Raw genomic sequence first — 15,992 nt, forward strand, 5'->3', positions numbered from 1 at the left:
GAACTTGCATGCTATTTAGACAGTGATTGTATCACTTCTTAAGAGGATGATTTTGACATACTTCTCTGGTGGCTTGACCATAAACTAACCTATCCATTCCTATCTGTTATGGTCAGAGATATTATGTCAGTTCTTGTTTCCACTTGTTCTTCGAAGTCTTGTTTCAGCTTGTTAGGAAGAATCATTGAAGAATGACACCGACGCTTGTTACCTGAAAACTGTTGAGATGCTGACCAGCCTACTTGAAGGACTGGAAATTAGGAGAAAAAAGGGAACAACATTCAGCTGCTAACAACAAAGAGCTTGAAGAAGTATTCAAGAATTTGTATCTTGATGAAGATGAAGATGAAGCTGACCTGCTAGTGGCTGAGACTGGAACTGACACTTAGCTTGAGGGTGGACTTACTTTTGTGTGAGTTGGGAGTGCACTTGTCCCTCACTCACTTGAGTGTATCATTTTTCATTTGAGTAATGGTCTGTAGTAGTTTAAGTAATACAATATTATGAGTTGGTTGTACTTTTTTTCTGTCTAGAGTTTCTCACAAGGATGAATTTTAGCTAGACAGGTTTTTAACGAGGCAGCATTGCATAAAATAGATTCTTTTATTATCTAAATTATAAGTCTTCTCTTATCTTCTTATTAAGTGATAGACTAGTAGTTAAATGGAAATTTGGCTATGAATGTTGATAGTTGAATGAAAAATATGACTGAGTTGATAAGTTTTTGAGACAATGTTGGTTAAAATTTGAAAATTTAACTTTGTGATGAATTTTTTTAATATGTTTTATTATGAACCGGGCTATGAGCTGGTAGGACCTACAACAGTTGTCATGCCTCACGAGTCAGTATGGCATGAAAATCGCATATAGTGCCGTGCCTAGGCTGAAGGCCAGGCCCACGTGTCTAAGAGGCACGGACGTGCGTGTCTAATGGGCCCGGTTGCTATCGGTTGGAGGAGATCGTTGTTTAGTCGGACACGAATTCGTCGAACGCGGTCGATTTGGGATTGGGAATCCGACTGAGATATTGGTTGTTCGAGTTCGACACGAACTAGAAATGCTGGCGCCCCACCACGCCCGGCGCCCGCGCGGGAGCTGCTGCCTGCTGCTTCTCGGCAGCTTGTGCGAGAGGGGTGCTTGCTCCATGCTGGCAGCTGCTTGCTGACGAGTAGCAAGAAGATGCACGTACGATTGGCACAACACTAATCTCCCTGGTCATGTCACGTGAACTCCTAACCTCGAAAACAAGCTGATTAACGACCCATCATGGTCATGGAAAACGCAGTTAGTCCAGTAACACGCCCCAAAATTAGGGGGCAGCGCGCGGGCGCCCGTCCTAAACTGCAACAAAGAGAAGAAGCTCATTCCTCTCCGTCCGCTGTCTAAGTTTGCCTTCCTCGGCAAACCTCAGCCAAAGCCGTCTTCGCAACATGCATCGGCCACACGCGCGCCATTTTGCATGCCGACCTCCACCAGACACGTACCTCTCGATCGTCCCCGCGATCCCCCCAAGCTCCGTCCTCGCGCCACCGCCGTCGCATCGCCACCGCCATGGCCACGGCGCCCGTCAAGTTCGCCGCGCTCGCCGTCGCCATAGTCGCCGCGGTCGCGCTCAGCTCCTTCTTCCACTACCAGTGCCGCCACATGCCGTCGCCCTTCCTCTCCACCGAGGCGCTCCGCCTCATCGTGGTGAGCAACGAGCAGGAGGTCGGCGAGGAGATGGACCTGGCCGACGGCAACGTGGAGCTCCGGTGCTACGGCTTCAGCGAGCACAACCACAAACGGTCGGCGTGGTCGGCGCGCGCCGACATCCCCAGCGGTGCGGAGGCCAACCTGACGTTCCCCGCCGTGCACGGCGACGAGGTGTTCGAGGTGCTCTGCTCCTACCGCGGCGCCAACCGGTGCTGGGCGCACGGCCTGCGGGTGTTCGAGAACCCGGGCCACGACAACCTCTTCTGCTCCCAGCAGATCGGCGGCTGCACCGTCAGGTTCCGCAAGGATGGCGGCGTCGAGAAGGTGTACCAGACGAACGGGGAGCGCGACATGCAGCCGCCCATCTTCATGGGGTTTGTGCCGGACTTCGACAACGCCAGGGACAGCGGATGCTCGTCGGCGAGCTGCGTTGGGAGGACGATCAACAGGGTCATAGGCGAGGAGAGCTGCTGTGACGATTCCTGCGGGGGATGGGAGAAAGCATTGCCGAAGAAATGATCCATACTCATGTAGAATTCAAACTTGATTTTTTTTTTGTATAATGTAGATCATTTCAATGGTACATACATGAATAGAAGACACTTGAAGCCAGTTTTAATCGTGCTATGACTAAGATGGTGCTGAATCAATCAGAATTTGAATGTAGCAAATTTCAAAAGGAAAAACAAGAATGTCCCAACTCCCAAGCAAAAATAGCCAACTTTGTGGAAACATGTAGATGATTCGTTGCACCATGACCAGTAACAAGCATGGTCGCCAAAGGAGTACAATAGATGAAACTTAAATAGACACATTTGCAGTACTGTCACTGGAGCATTTGCCAAAAAAATCAAACCTTGGACAGAGCCAATGTCTACATAACAACAGGACATGAGGTATCAACCAGATTGTAATGATGTGCTTGACATTGCAATTGTAAGCTGCAGCAGAGGAAACAAAGCAAGTGTCTTAAGTAGTACTATCCTCAAAAACTGAATAATCAAACAAACTTTTTTCAAGAACAAAACTAGCAATTGCATATCCAGGGTCCAGCACAGCCATATGAATGGCGTTTGCTTAATCAGAGTCTTCATAGACACCCTCGTCATCAGAAAGCTCATCAAAAGAACGGATGTCCAATTGATAGCGCAACATGCCACCAATGCCACCAAATCCTCTGCAAAACTGAGATCCTTCTTGAGACTTGTTGGTAACAAATTCAAGTGTGCACCCAAACTTTTTGTACTCATTGGCAAACCATTCCAAGAGTGAGGTTTTCTCCTGAACCTCCAGCTCAGCATTGGTAGACGGATCACGGAAATGACTCTGGTCAGCTTCTTGCTCTTTGTTCAGATGTTTGATAACAGTTTCTCCAGTTGCACTATTCTTAAGCACATATCTGTTGACATCAAGGTTTTCCCACACTATCAGTGTTTCCACAGCACCCATTTCAAGAGCTTTGAGTGTGTCATCAACACCAAACACATACTTTCCTGTATCTTGACTAATTTCTTCAAAATACTTTCCAATCAGCTTTTTCTCTTGTATGAACTTCACATTTGCAAGAATTTCAGCTGACAACTCAATAGCTTGGTTAAAACCGTTCTCCCCACCATATGAAACATCAACAACATTAAGTATTTTGGCCTGGAGACGCTGATCAAACATGTCAGATTGGCTCAGTTCTGTCTTAAAATCAGCAGAACCAGCCAATATAAGTCCAGCAACATTAGGCTGACTGGTAGCTGGATTGATGAAAAACTGTGTAGCAAGTTCAGCTGTCTTTCGGACATAATTATGACGTTTTTCCATTCGAAGCCGAGCAAAACGAAGAGCAGACTGTCCTCCTCTACCATGCTTCTTTGGGAGATCAACAGTGAATTTGTGAAGCACTTCACGAGTATTGCCACTCAGTGTACCAAAAAGAGTTCCATTACCATCCATAACAATGAAGCCAAACTTGTCATCAGATTCCAAGAGTTCATTCAAAGCTTCAGTGTGGAACTTATTGTCACAAAGGTACAGGGATGCATTGATAGGCCTGAAGGGCTCAAAATCAATAGTAACTTTCTTTTCCTTGCCATCTTCAGTAACAATTGTTCCAGTGTAGAGAACAAGTCCATTTGGGGGAACCTTGTTATACAGCTTCAGCCTCTGCTGAGCTGAGGTGATGGCTGCTAAAACAGATTGCCGATTGACTCTACTCTTAATGTTTGAAGCAGTACCATATTCATCACCCAACATCTTGGTCACACGGGAAATTTGGTCACGTGGTGGCATAATCAGAGAGATCATGCTGGTGCCATTGCCTCTAGCAGCTTCCAATGCCTTGATCAACTTCTTGATCTTCCAAATTTCGATGTTCTTGTCAGTTTCCTGACCGTCAGACATCTTGGTGAAAGCACAGTACTTGAATCACCCTGCAGAATACCAGATGTGAAGACCAAGGACATCAGATAAAGATTGGAATATAGAAGCTGGCAAGTGTATGTCATTGAACGTAAGCATATTACAAATAGGGTAACACCAAAATGAGAGTAAATAGTGGTAGTAAGCACAGTTGTTTCCTATCAAAAAGGGAGTGGTTATATATATATCTAATGTCATCCAAGGACGAACACAGTAGCAAAAAAATAGTATACCTCAAACCGGAGACCAATATTTAAGTTGTGCACACTGCACTGAGTTATGATTGTGGTCTCATGAAAAATACTATTCAATATTCACAAATGTACCACAGAAGCAAGCCACACACTACAAAAGTAATGGGGAGCCTTATGTTCTATGGTGCCAATACAAATAAATAACTACATATGACAGCATTAAATATTGTATTGTAAAACCAGGGGGCTTACTAAACAAATAAAAATCTTTAAGGTAATAAACAAATTCTAGCAACACTTTAGGGAGTGAAATGGACTTCCTATGAATAATTACAGAGCTGATGCTACACAGTACACACTAGACTATTAATGGTGGAGCTTACACTCTATTCACAGGTTGTGGATTCATAATGTAGTCTAAGCTTAAAGAAGAATTTTACGAATGATTTGTGCATCCCTTTGCACTCAGTTTTAATACACACACGGTTAGACTGAGATTCTAAATACCTCCCGAAAAGATGACTCTCTAGGACATTTAAGAGCACATGAGATCTGTACATAAATACAGAGACTCGCAGTCAACAAATCAACAAAATGTTATAAGGGAGAAATCATTGGAGCTGTTCCAAATTACTACTTAACATGTTCATAGTTGGGTCAAACCTCACAGAAGAAAAATATCAGACAAGGCTGCACCGGCGGAGCCAAGGCCCGGCCACCCTGGGCAGCTGGCCGGGCTCCCACGGGAACAGCAGAGGCGGGAGGGGAGAGGGAGGTGCGTACGCAGGGTCGTCGGCCGGTGCGCGGAGGACGCAGGCGAGGGCGCGAGGCGACTGGCGAGAGAAGGTGAGGGGAGCCGCCGACGCCGTCGCCGAGCCTGGGACTGCCCCTCCGTCGCTGGACGCCGCCGAGGGGGAGCCGCCGACGCGCGGAAGATCCAATCCTTGGGACCGAGCCTGAGCGCGAGTGGGGGAAGGAGCAGAAGATCTGCGCTGAGGCACCGAGCCTGAGCGGCGCTGCGAGGGAGATGAGCGGCGGCGCTGCGCTGCAACGAGCCGGCGGTGCGTGGCGTGGGTTTGATGGCCCACTAAATAAAAGCCCATACATTTTTTTCTATTTTCTTTTTCATTTTCTTTAGCAACTTCTATTTTTTTCTAACATCTTTTGACAAATTAGCACCTATATAATTAATATATATATATTTATATATTTAAAATAATATATGTTAGGGATCATACTAATATTTTCAGGGCTCAATCACATAACATTGTGACATAATGATTTCTCTAAAAATATTTTTTAAAATATAAACCCTATTAGGAGAAATTATGAAAATTTTCCCTCACACATTTCCTATAAAAAGGAAAGAGTGGAGATAGACAAAAACTTATGTACTCATTTTCTCTTTCTCAATTGCTCTCCACTCTCTTCTTTATTTATTCAATTTAAGATCAAAATTGTAATGTCTACTACATCACAGAACTCTTAAGGGATTAGGAACGCTTGAGCATGCTTAAACTTAGTCCGCGAGTCACTGCTCTCTTAGCACTTAACCTCTCTTATAATCTTTCATCATGTTTTTCTTGTTAGTATTAATATGACATTACGCCCAGACTTCATAAAACTTTTGGCTCCGCCACTAGGCTAATGAATAACTGACATCATCTAGTAGCTCAAAAAGGCACCACAATCTTTTAGCTAGGGCGGAACCAGCAAAGGACATGGGTGATTATTTTGCAAACCAATCGAAGTTAGTAGGCATAATACATGCATAAACTTGTAACTAGATCAGATCCGAATACAAATAGCTAAGTTAGGGTTTGGTGCTTGGTTTCACACAGCAGGAAGAGACAAAGGGGTGGGCGTACCTAGCGGTGCTTGTCGCCGGCGAAGGACCAGAAGAAGACCCGGACACGTGCTGTAGAGCGGCAGCGGCGGCGGTCAATTAGTCGTAGCAACGACCACGAGAGAGAGTGAGACTGAAAGAGCGCGCATGCAGGGGGGAAATGGAAGAGAAGATATGGCAGCGCATGCAGGGGGAAATGGAAGAGAAGATATGGCAGCGCATGCAGAGGGGAAATGGAAGAGAAGATATGACAGTGGCAGGGGTAGACCGCTAGAGTGAGGGATAAACGCACACCGGTTATTGGGGGTATGGTAACGGTATCCATCAAATCAAAGGAGAAAAGAAAAATGTTAGGACTATCTATACTCTCTCCGTCTAAAAAATTGTTGTTGTTGAATTTTAGACATCTTGTTTGATCATCTATCTTATTAAAAATTTCTATATAAATATTGTCTATTTTAATATTATTTGATCATTAGAGATACTTTAATAATGATTTATTTGTTTTATAATTTGCACAAAATTTTTAAATAAGACAAACGGTCAAATATGACGTCTCAAAGTAAAACATCAATCTTTTTAAGACGGAGAAAGTACTCCATAAGGCAACTGCGGGTGCTTACTATAAATTTAAGTTATAATCATCCAACACGTGAGATTGCTCGAAAGAAAAAAAAACACGACTCTCATATATTGAATGATTATGTATAAACATGTGATATGAATTTACCCACAGTTGTCTCGTGGCGATAGTCTCTACCTCTTCTTTGGTATGTTTCGGTCCTCTAAAGTACTTTGGCTCTGGCTTCTCATGTAGAACAGTTTTTTTTCGTGCACTTGAATTTATTTTGAAAATATTTGGTAAAATAGCTCTAGTTTAATTTTATAACAATTCATATTAGATTTGTGAGGAGGAGCAATAAGAAACTTTTTTGTTAGCTCTAGCTCTTCTATACAAAAACAAGTCCGGTTCCTCCAAGCTCCTTGCAAGGGCTGGAGCCGAAGCCCTGCCGAGATCATAGTTTAGCGTAGACGCTTAAATATGGGCTTCAGGGATTTTGTGAAGTTGGATTTGAACATATCCCGCCAACCTATGTTCACTTATGCAATTATTGCATCCACTCATGCAGGCGTGCAGGCAACCAAACAATCTTCTCGCTAAGATTTATACGGCTCCGCAGTCTTCTCGGTTCTCGCTAAGATTTATATGGCTCACGCTCATACAGTAGACGGACCAACCAAACACACTGCCAGCGTTGTTGCTTTCCTCAGGCACAACCTGCCACTGCAACTAGAGGTTGAGACTTCAGAGTTTCTCACTATTGTATGGAAACCTATTACAGTAGCGGTATCTAGTTGTCCATCTCAAAGCTCTATTTACCAAAAGGGTATATCTCCTTTTCAACAACAGTAACAGGAGTCCAAAGGCCTTGTTTAGTTCGTTAGTTAAAAAGTTTTTAGGTATTATAGCACTTTCAGTTATATTTGGTAATAATTGTTCAAGGCCTAACTAGGCTTAAAAATTCGTCTAGCAAATTTAGCAAATTATACAATTACTTATTTTTTATCTATATTTAATACTTTATATATGTGCTGTAAGATTTGATATAATAAGGAATCTTGAAAAGTTTTTGAAGCACAAGATTTGATATGATAAGGAATCTTGAAAAGTTTTTAAATTTTGGGTGCCACTAAACAAGGCCTTGTGAAAACAATAGCTCAACATAGTGCAGGAAATAGCTCAATATCTCAGCTCAGACCCCCAAAAAATTTTGCAAAATAAACACGGTAGCATTTTCATTTATATTTGACAAATATTATTCAATTATAGACTAATTAGGCTCAAAAAATTCGTCTCACGAATTACAGATAAACTGTGTAATTAGTTATTTCTTTTATCTATATTTAATGCTTCATGCATGTATCATAAAATTCAATGTGACAGAAAATCTGAAAAATTTTGCAAAATTTTTTAGGAACTAAACAAGGCCCAGTGCAGGAACGAAGCCGGTATGGCAGTAGACGTTTCTAGAGTCTTGCATCATCTTCGTATACTAATATACAAGTCCAATTAAATGGATGCATGAAATATGACATAACAGGAACACACGCCACACGCCAGAATAAAACTGCACTTGCAATTAGGGGATGCAGCAACAAAGGCAGCCTGCAGTCGGTAAAAACACATTGGAGTACAGACCTACATCTGCTTGTTGTAACACCAGACAACTGCAAAATTTGCCGGATTCACACATGGTAATCCGTTAGTACTCTAGGCAGCAATGACAGAACAAACTAAGAGGTAAACAGTAAAATTCAAATTAGAGCCTATGGAGTGCTTTACAACATCTACGGTTTAACACCATTTCCATATGCTTGGTTAAGGAATAACTATAGCCAACACATGGCCTTACGTGTTTCTCCAAACACTAAGCAAAAGTTATAACCTATCTCTTCAACTTCTCTAATCCACCTCTAGGTATCTCCCCAAAATATACACGCCTAGCGAAAAAGGTACATCGAGAGGAGACATCCAGGTGTCATGGTATGAGAAGAGGTGCCACTTGCAGGAGCTTCTGAAAATATATTCTTTTCCAAACGTATATCAGCACCCCTTTCAAATTCACCGGAACAAAAAAGATATCAACCCACGAAATAGGCAAACCATGGTTATCTGTTAATGAAGCTGCCTGTTTGGGTCCGTGTAACATAGGAGAGGCGTGCAGAAGGGATCAAAGGGGCTTCCTCATCAACTGCCGCAGCTTCTGATGCCAGGCCTCCTACTACAGTCCCATCATTGTTGTCCATGGAATTGTCAGGCCTGAATATACTTAAAGACTTCTTGTCCTGCACATAGAATTAGAAAGCAATCATTTACCACTTGCATAAAATATGAAAACCTAAATAATTTGTTAAAGAGCTATAGAGGTTGTATTCATGACAGACAAACGACAAAAGTTTAAAATGGTCAATCTACACATATGGAAACCTATGTTGAAGAAACAAAAAAAGTGCATGCTATATGTGTATTGATACTCCTTTTGATGGGATCATGTATCTTAATATAAGATGGTCTTTAGCAGAGTAGGTTTAAAAATAAGCTGAAGAAGCAGGAGATAAGAGGTAATGCATGCATTGCACTTCTAGGAGACTATGAGCTTCTATGCATTTCGTTTCAGAGGCGAGTTATGTTCAGTAATGCTGTAGCTAGTAATGATTGTATGAGCAGGTCTGCTCCAGATTCTCGACTTAAAACTGGTGTAGAACCTTTTATGTCCTGTTACAATGCATATGGACTGGGGCAATGTCTCTAGAACTCTAAAAGAAATAAGGGAGAAGAAGAAAAGAAGCAGTGTTATGGTGGGAAACATCTACAAGAGGAAGAAGCGCAGCAGTGGCTAGGAGAGAGGCACGAGCAGCAGCAGAGCACAGCTTGCGGCATGCGCAGAGCGCGGTCACCACGGCGCCCGGGTTGTTAGCGCAAGTCGTTTTGAGTTATCAGTTAGCCATTCCTAGATATTAGCTGAGAGTTTGTTAGTAGATTGAATTGTACTTTAAATACTCAGTTCGTGAGATAATAAAGGTTTTCAAGCCAGAGTTGAGAAACTCTCTCGCTCCTTGGCGCTTGTGTGCCCCAAACCTCTCCCGGTCTCTCGTGTGTGTTCCCGACGCCGGCCGCCAGGATGGCGTCGCGCGCTCATCGCCGTCGCGAGACCACTCCTCGCCCTCCAACCTCCCACGGTTACAACTTACGCCGCACCAGCAGCTCCAACGAGCAGCTCTAGTTCAAAACCTTTTATGCCCAGTATTTAAACAACATAATGCTCATGGGCTCATGGCTGGGCCAAGGTGATAGAGTTTTCCTAACAGCAGTGTTTTAACCACAATGAAAACAAAGTTTAGAGAACAGCTAAAAGGTAATGAAAGTGAACCGTGGAACAACACTCACTTATTTCTTTGAAACACTGATACATGTAACATCTCTCAGGATAGGCACAATAAACAAGGGGAGCAATAAACATTAAAATAATTGCAGCAAGGAACTTATACAAACCTTCGTAGCCCTATCAGAACTATTGTCTGCTGGAAGCTGGTTTGCTTTGACATCTTTCATCTTCAAATAATTGTACAGGACAACACCAGATAGCGCTACACGTAAAATTGATGCTAGTTAAGGAACCGAATAATAACAGGCATGCATAATATAAAATATCAACATGTTCTTCGAGATGCAAAAGAACTACATAATTACCAACTGCGTATCCAATTATGTTGAGGCTTGTAATAACAGATTCAGGGAAGATAATAGTTGAGAGAGCAATAAGTATCCAGTCCTTCAGAACACCAGCAACCCGAATGGTGACAGCTCCAGTTCTTCCAATAACTAAGAATATGGATATGTTCAATGCGAATGCAGAAAGTGCATTCAGGAAAAATATTGAATAGTTGAATTGAATTTGAGACACGTCCATTTCTGGCTTTTCCAGCAAATACCATGGAATAAACAGGAAGATGAAACTGCATAAAAACAATACAATCAAGAAACGTCAAGCAGAGAAAACAGAAAGGTATATTAAAGACCCTTAGATTTTAGAACGTGAAATAGTTAGCTCAATTTTGAAATGAATTGTGTTACAACCCTAAACTAGAATACCTGCACTGACAGAAATGCTACTACCATAAAAGATAAAGGACGGAAAACTAATCAGGGATATCTTTTAGTGCAGCCATTCAATCGTTTAGAGTTGTAACCCGATTCATTAATATGTCATCACTTATTTAATCTATCACAAATTTGAGATATCTGAATTGCCATGATCAGTTCATTGTGTAACCAACTTAGACAGCCAAAATCCTTTTGTGATCTATAATGCATGTGATTGGATTTTGAAAGATGAAGATAATCTTGCAAAACCATGCTTTAATTGAGTCAATACAAGAGTGTGTAGCATACTAGTGCAGCGGTAGCACAACTATCATATCACTTAACCATGTTTTCATGAATGTGTCCTGGAAAATACAGAGATAGTATATCAAACTACCGTCACAAAAGAAATTCAGCTAATAAGCCTTACAATAAACTTGACTGCAGATTTATAACTTATCAAATGAATGAAAGAAAAAAAAAGCCAAGAAGCACAATAAAACAGATAAAACAATCTGTGTATTTTATTCATAACTTATATTAAGTCTGAGGTCTGATCTCTTAATTACGGATACGTTCAAACTTCAAACCAAATTGTCCTTTCAAAGCACCTCTAAGAAGATTCACATGGGGATCATTCTAGTAAAACCTCAACACTGTACTTTACAGTTAAACTATGCACTGTTATAGAAGAACCAGTTAAACTACAAAAGTGTTTCCAATTACAAATATAGGTTATGGAAGTAGCTAGAAAGTCCTAGCAATCATCTATACTGCACATATAAAACTTCATAGTGAAGCCTTTGTCAAGGAACAGGTTCATCCAATATATTATTAACTTATTAAGGACAACCTGTCCGCGATCATATACGCTAAACAAAACACAAGCAATATTCATTCACTTTACGACGCACTGTATAGATTTTACGGAATACAGAAAATCACATAGTTAATGATATCGTATCACAATGACTAAACCTAGCTAACTTCTTGAAATTATAATAACTATGCATTTTCAAGGCTTCATGAGTGAAGCATTTTCAGATTTTTCTTCTTGTAAAAAATGTAAAAATATCATAATATAGCAATATTATTACATGGTCCTTGCCAGAAATTATCAATTAAGAGAGCCTTTAGAATATCAGAATACAGTTTCTAGTACCTGCAAGGGGCTATGTAATACAAGCTTGTAATAGGATTCAGGGTTAAGCCCTTCTTTTGTAGAAGGACCTGAGTTAGGACCAGCCTGAGGGCTTCCGCAAAGATACCAGTTACTTGGTATAACGTTCCAATCACATTAAAGTGGATCTCGCCATAAGATGAAACTACAACACCAACACTGACCAATACCATGTTCAAGAAGAGATCCCATCTTAATTTGTCAGTACCACACAAAACAGCCATTATAAATGTTGCTACAGGCACTGCATTTCAAAGGAACTTGAGTCAGTATCTATTGTATAAGCTCATGGATGGATCTTTGTAAAATAACATAGGAGTAGCATGTGGACGCACTCAAGGCCTTGAGCATCTGAATGAAAGCCACGGAAATATACAAGTACGCCGTGTTGCCAAACCTGAAAAAGGGCCATCAAAATCGATGTGTGAATTATAAGGGAAAAATGTGTTTTCCACATCTCATTTAAGAAACTCTAAAGGAGCACAGAGAAAATGCACAAGGCATACTAATGGGAAATTAGTAAAGTGTATTTCAATACTAATAATGTCAGGAGCTAACAAAGTTATAATTTTACAGGGATTCAATTTGCAGACCAAGGTTGAGGTACTGCAATGTGTCATCTAGGTCACATACAGAGGGAGGAATAGATCTTTTTGAGTAAATGAGGCATGTATTTTTGTTGTCGTTGTGAAGCTTGTGCTTTATAAAGTTCTGGAACAACAAACTGCTACATCAATGCATTTCTTTGCTGCTGCTGCGCCTTTGATAAAGTTTAAAAGCAATCAAATCAAGCAAAAGTTCATAGCATAGCCCAATAATGGAGCACTGCATCCATACAGCAAGCTAGCATAAAGAAGCCTGCTACTGAATTTTACCCACAATAACGTTAACAGTTTATATATGTTGTATTATGTTATATTATTCTAGCCTCTGGTATACCATAGTGCCAGCTCCCAGGTAAATGGTTCAAAAAGGCATGCCCATAAAAAAATAATCTCAATTACATCTGCAAACAAACTCATTAGCAACAGTGCTGCAAGTATCATACTGTTTGTGCATGTTTATAATCAATTTAGATAACATGTTTTACCATTTCATGCATGCTTGAATAGGCATATTTTGAATTTTGATACAGGAAAGTTTCATACACGTCCTTGCAACATATAAGAAATGAAATATCAAGACCACACTGTAAACATTTAGCTTACCACAGACTTGAAGCAAAGAAGGCACTAATTGGAATTACACACGTGGCATATCTGCATTAAGAGGGGCAACTGACTAAGAGTCAGACTTACACATGTAGAAAGGAAAGAAGAAGTGAATGTTCTTACATATGGAAAGTCATCTTCACAGGTGCAACAACCTGCATTACAAATTACAAATAATAGAAAAACAAAATCCATCAGCTCCAGGAAAGTAAATCACATTACCAGAGAACCTAACAATCTAAACAAACGATGCCAATCATAATATTATCCATGTATGTTCTTTCACAATAGAAATGGTCACTTGAGATAATAATTTACAGTCACTTAGTTGAAACAGGAACATCACAAGACTAAAGGAAAATGTTGCAGAGAAGCCCACCTTAAAAACTCGGACAAGGAAGAAAGTCACGATTCCAGAAAATGCCATGTGAATCATTGTGAGTGTGATAGGAAAGGGGAATTTGAAGTACTTTGGAGAAAGGACCCACTGCAGTCAAAAAAAAATTAGAGCATTAAATTCACAAACCAAAGTCCAGATGGATTAAAAATAGACGCATATGATTCAAAATGTGTGCAAATTTCTGACTCAATGTTTCCAGCACACCAAGTCCTCTTGGGAATATGCTTAGAGGCACACTGTACCACAGATAACTGATAGTGACACTGTTCTGTAGAAAAAAACTGGTTCACCTTACAGCGATAGCTACAGCCTTAAAGTCCTACAGAAATCAAACGTTGCAATGGACCGTTCACCAACCTAATAATCCTAACAAATATGCCCAGTCAAAGTAGAACCCGCGACACAGAATCACATGAACCACACTACACGCAAAACACTAAGCCTGCAAACGAATACAAATGCTTCGCAAATCAGCTGGATTTGGGGCAAAATGGACATCAGTTTTCACCACCCACTACACAAGAGTGCTACCTTGCTTCACCGCCACTCTACCGCAATGGAAAACATAGGGGCGCGCATAAACCCGCATTGGAAGGAAACGGAGCCCTACTTTGTTGAACAGGATGACGCCCGACGAGAGGCAGATGTAGATCAGCAGGTAGAGGTAGGTCAGCACGAGCTGCCTGCTGATCATCTTCGCGGCGCCCCGCAACTCGCCGCTCGGGGATGGCGAGTGGCTGGCCGCTGGCGGCTCCGGGGAGGGGGATGCGGAGGCGTCGGCTGGAAGGAATCACAGATCGGAGATGGGTGAGGTGGGGATGGAAGTGGAACGAGAGCGGCGGGGGATGTCGGGCGAAAGGGCGAGGCCAGTGCGGTGGGTTTCGAGGTCGGCTGGGCCGTTGGATGGGGATCCGATGGATATGGCTGGATTGATCGCCCTACGCAGGATCAGTGTGCTGTGTGCCTGTGTCTCTGTGTTGAACAAAAAAATATGACGGACTAAGATTAGTTAAAGACTATCACGCATCACGCATAATTGTAGTATACCAGTGGCAACATGACAGCGTCTACGCTAATATGAAAATGCTTCCCTTGTTTTTGCTTTTTCTATTCATCTGTTATCATTGTTCACGTGTGAATTTTATTCATATATACGGAGTAATGATCCAATGCATTTATAATATTCTAATTTTGCTTAATGCTCCAATAATTTGCTAAAATTCACTTAGCAAATCTATAGTTTTGCCAAGTCTCAAAACCAAATGCCAAGTGAAAAAAGATGTCTTCTCCAATAGGTTGTTATTTGGGCTTGCCAAAAGAACTTGGCATCCTAGGATTTTTACCAAAATCATAAAATTGAGCCTCCAACAAGTTGGCAAAACTAGTTGGCAAATTGGGATACACGTGATGACAAGCGATGGAGGACTTGGCATATTTGCCAAGTGAAGGGAGAATTTTGCCAAACTCACAAAATTGCCAAGTAGTTTTACCAACTTATTGGAAGCTGTTTTTTGTAGTTTTGACAAAAATCCTAAGATTGCTAAAAGTATTTGGCATCCTAGGATTTTTGCCAAAACCACAAAAACCAATCTCCAACAAATTGGTAAAACTACTTGGCAATTTTGTGAGTTTGGCAAAATTCTCCTTTCACTTGGCAAATATGTCAAGTCCTCCATCGTTTGGCATCACGTGTATCCCAATTTGCCAACTAGTTTTGCCAATTTGTTGGAGGCTCAATTTTGTGATTTTGGCAAAAATTCTAGGATGTCAAGTTCTTTTGTCAAGCTCAAATAGCAAACTGTTGGAGAATACCTCTTTTTTCACTTGATATTTGGTTTTGACACTTGGCAAAACTATAGATTTGCCAAGTGAGGTTCAGGCACCGATATCTTTGGCATATTTCGTATTCGCACCTTAAATATCAACATATAAATGTGCTATATATATGACTCTTTAGGAACAAACTTTTATCCTAAAGCTCTTCTATAAGTTAGATAATATCTAAATTTCATATTAAAGAGCGAAGGTAATTCTTGCAACTTCAACTAACATAAATACTTTTTTCATTCTTCTTTTCTAGATGTTGCTAAACATCTTGTCCATACAATTCATGATTCAGATAACAAGTTTCTAACTAATTTAAAGAGATGCGTGTATGAGGACAGAATGGATGCTTACTTCATTAAAAAGTGGAATAAATTGTTGAGCAAATACAAACTTGAGGATAACTTATGGACGCAAAACCTTTATAGTATACAGACAAAGGGGTTGTTGTATATCATGACTATTTTGCGGTGGATATGAAATCAACTCAAAGGAGCGAAGGTATGATTAATGTCTTCAAAAAAGATTTTGTCAAAAACTCGGTCTCTTAGAACTACTTGTAGAATACGAGAACGTTTCAGATAGTCTTCA

General features: G+C 41.0%; 2 protein-coding genes across 2 annotated transcripts; both read right to left on the reverse strand.

Moving 5' to 3' along the window:
* Positions 2,407-5,357, reverse strand: LOC8062938 (eukaryotic peptide chain release factor subunit 1-3). Its single transcript, XM_002466559.2, has 2 exons — positions 5,079-5,357; positions 2,407-4,112 (listed from the first exon to the last, which is right to left on the reverse strand). The coding sequence occupies exon 2, from the start codon at positions 4,081-4,083 to the stop codon at positions 2,770-2,772; it is 1,314 nt and encodes a 437-aa protein (XP_002466604.1). The 5' UTR covers positions 4,084-4,112; positions 5,079-5,357; the 3' UTR covers positions 2,407-2,769.
* On the reverse strand, positions 8,263-14,428 carry LOC8063412 (probable sugar phosphate/phosphate translocator At1g48230). The gene is made up of 9 exons (XM_002466560.2): positions 14,188-14,428; positions 13,557-13,664; positions 13,301-13,332; positions 13,175-13,225; positions 12,302-12,363; positions 11,949-12,210; positions 10,394-10,659; positions 10,196-10,290; positions 8,263-8,988 (listed from the first exon to the last, which is right to left on the reverse strand). The coding sequence occupies exons 1-9, from the start codon at positions 14,269-14,271 to the stop codon at positions 8,812-8,814; spliced, it is 1,137 nt and encodes a 378-aa protein (XP_002466605.1). The 5' UTR covers positions 14,272-14,428; the 3' UTR covers positions 8,263-8,811.

This window comes from Sorghum bicolor, chromosome 1, assembly GCF_000003195.3.
Source record: "Sorghum bicolor cultivar BTx623 chromosome 1, Sorghum_bicolor_NCBIv3, whole genome shotgun sequence".
In the NCBI taxonomy this organism is placed as follows: domain Eukaryota; kingdom Viridiplantae; phylum Streptophyta; class Magnoliopsida; order Poales; family Poaceae; genus Sorghum; species Sorghum bicolor.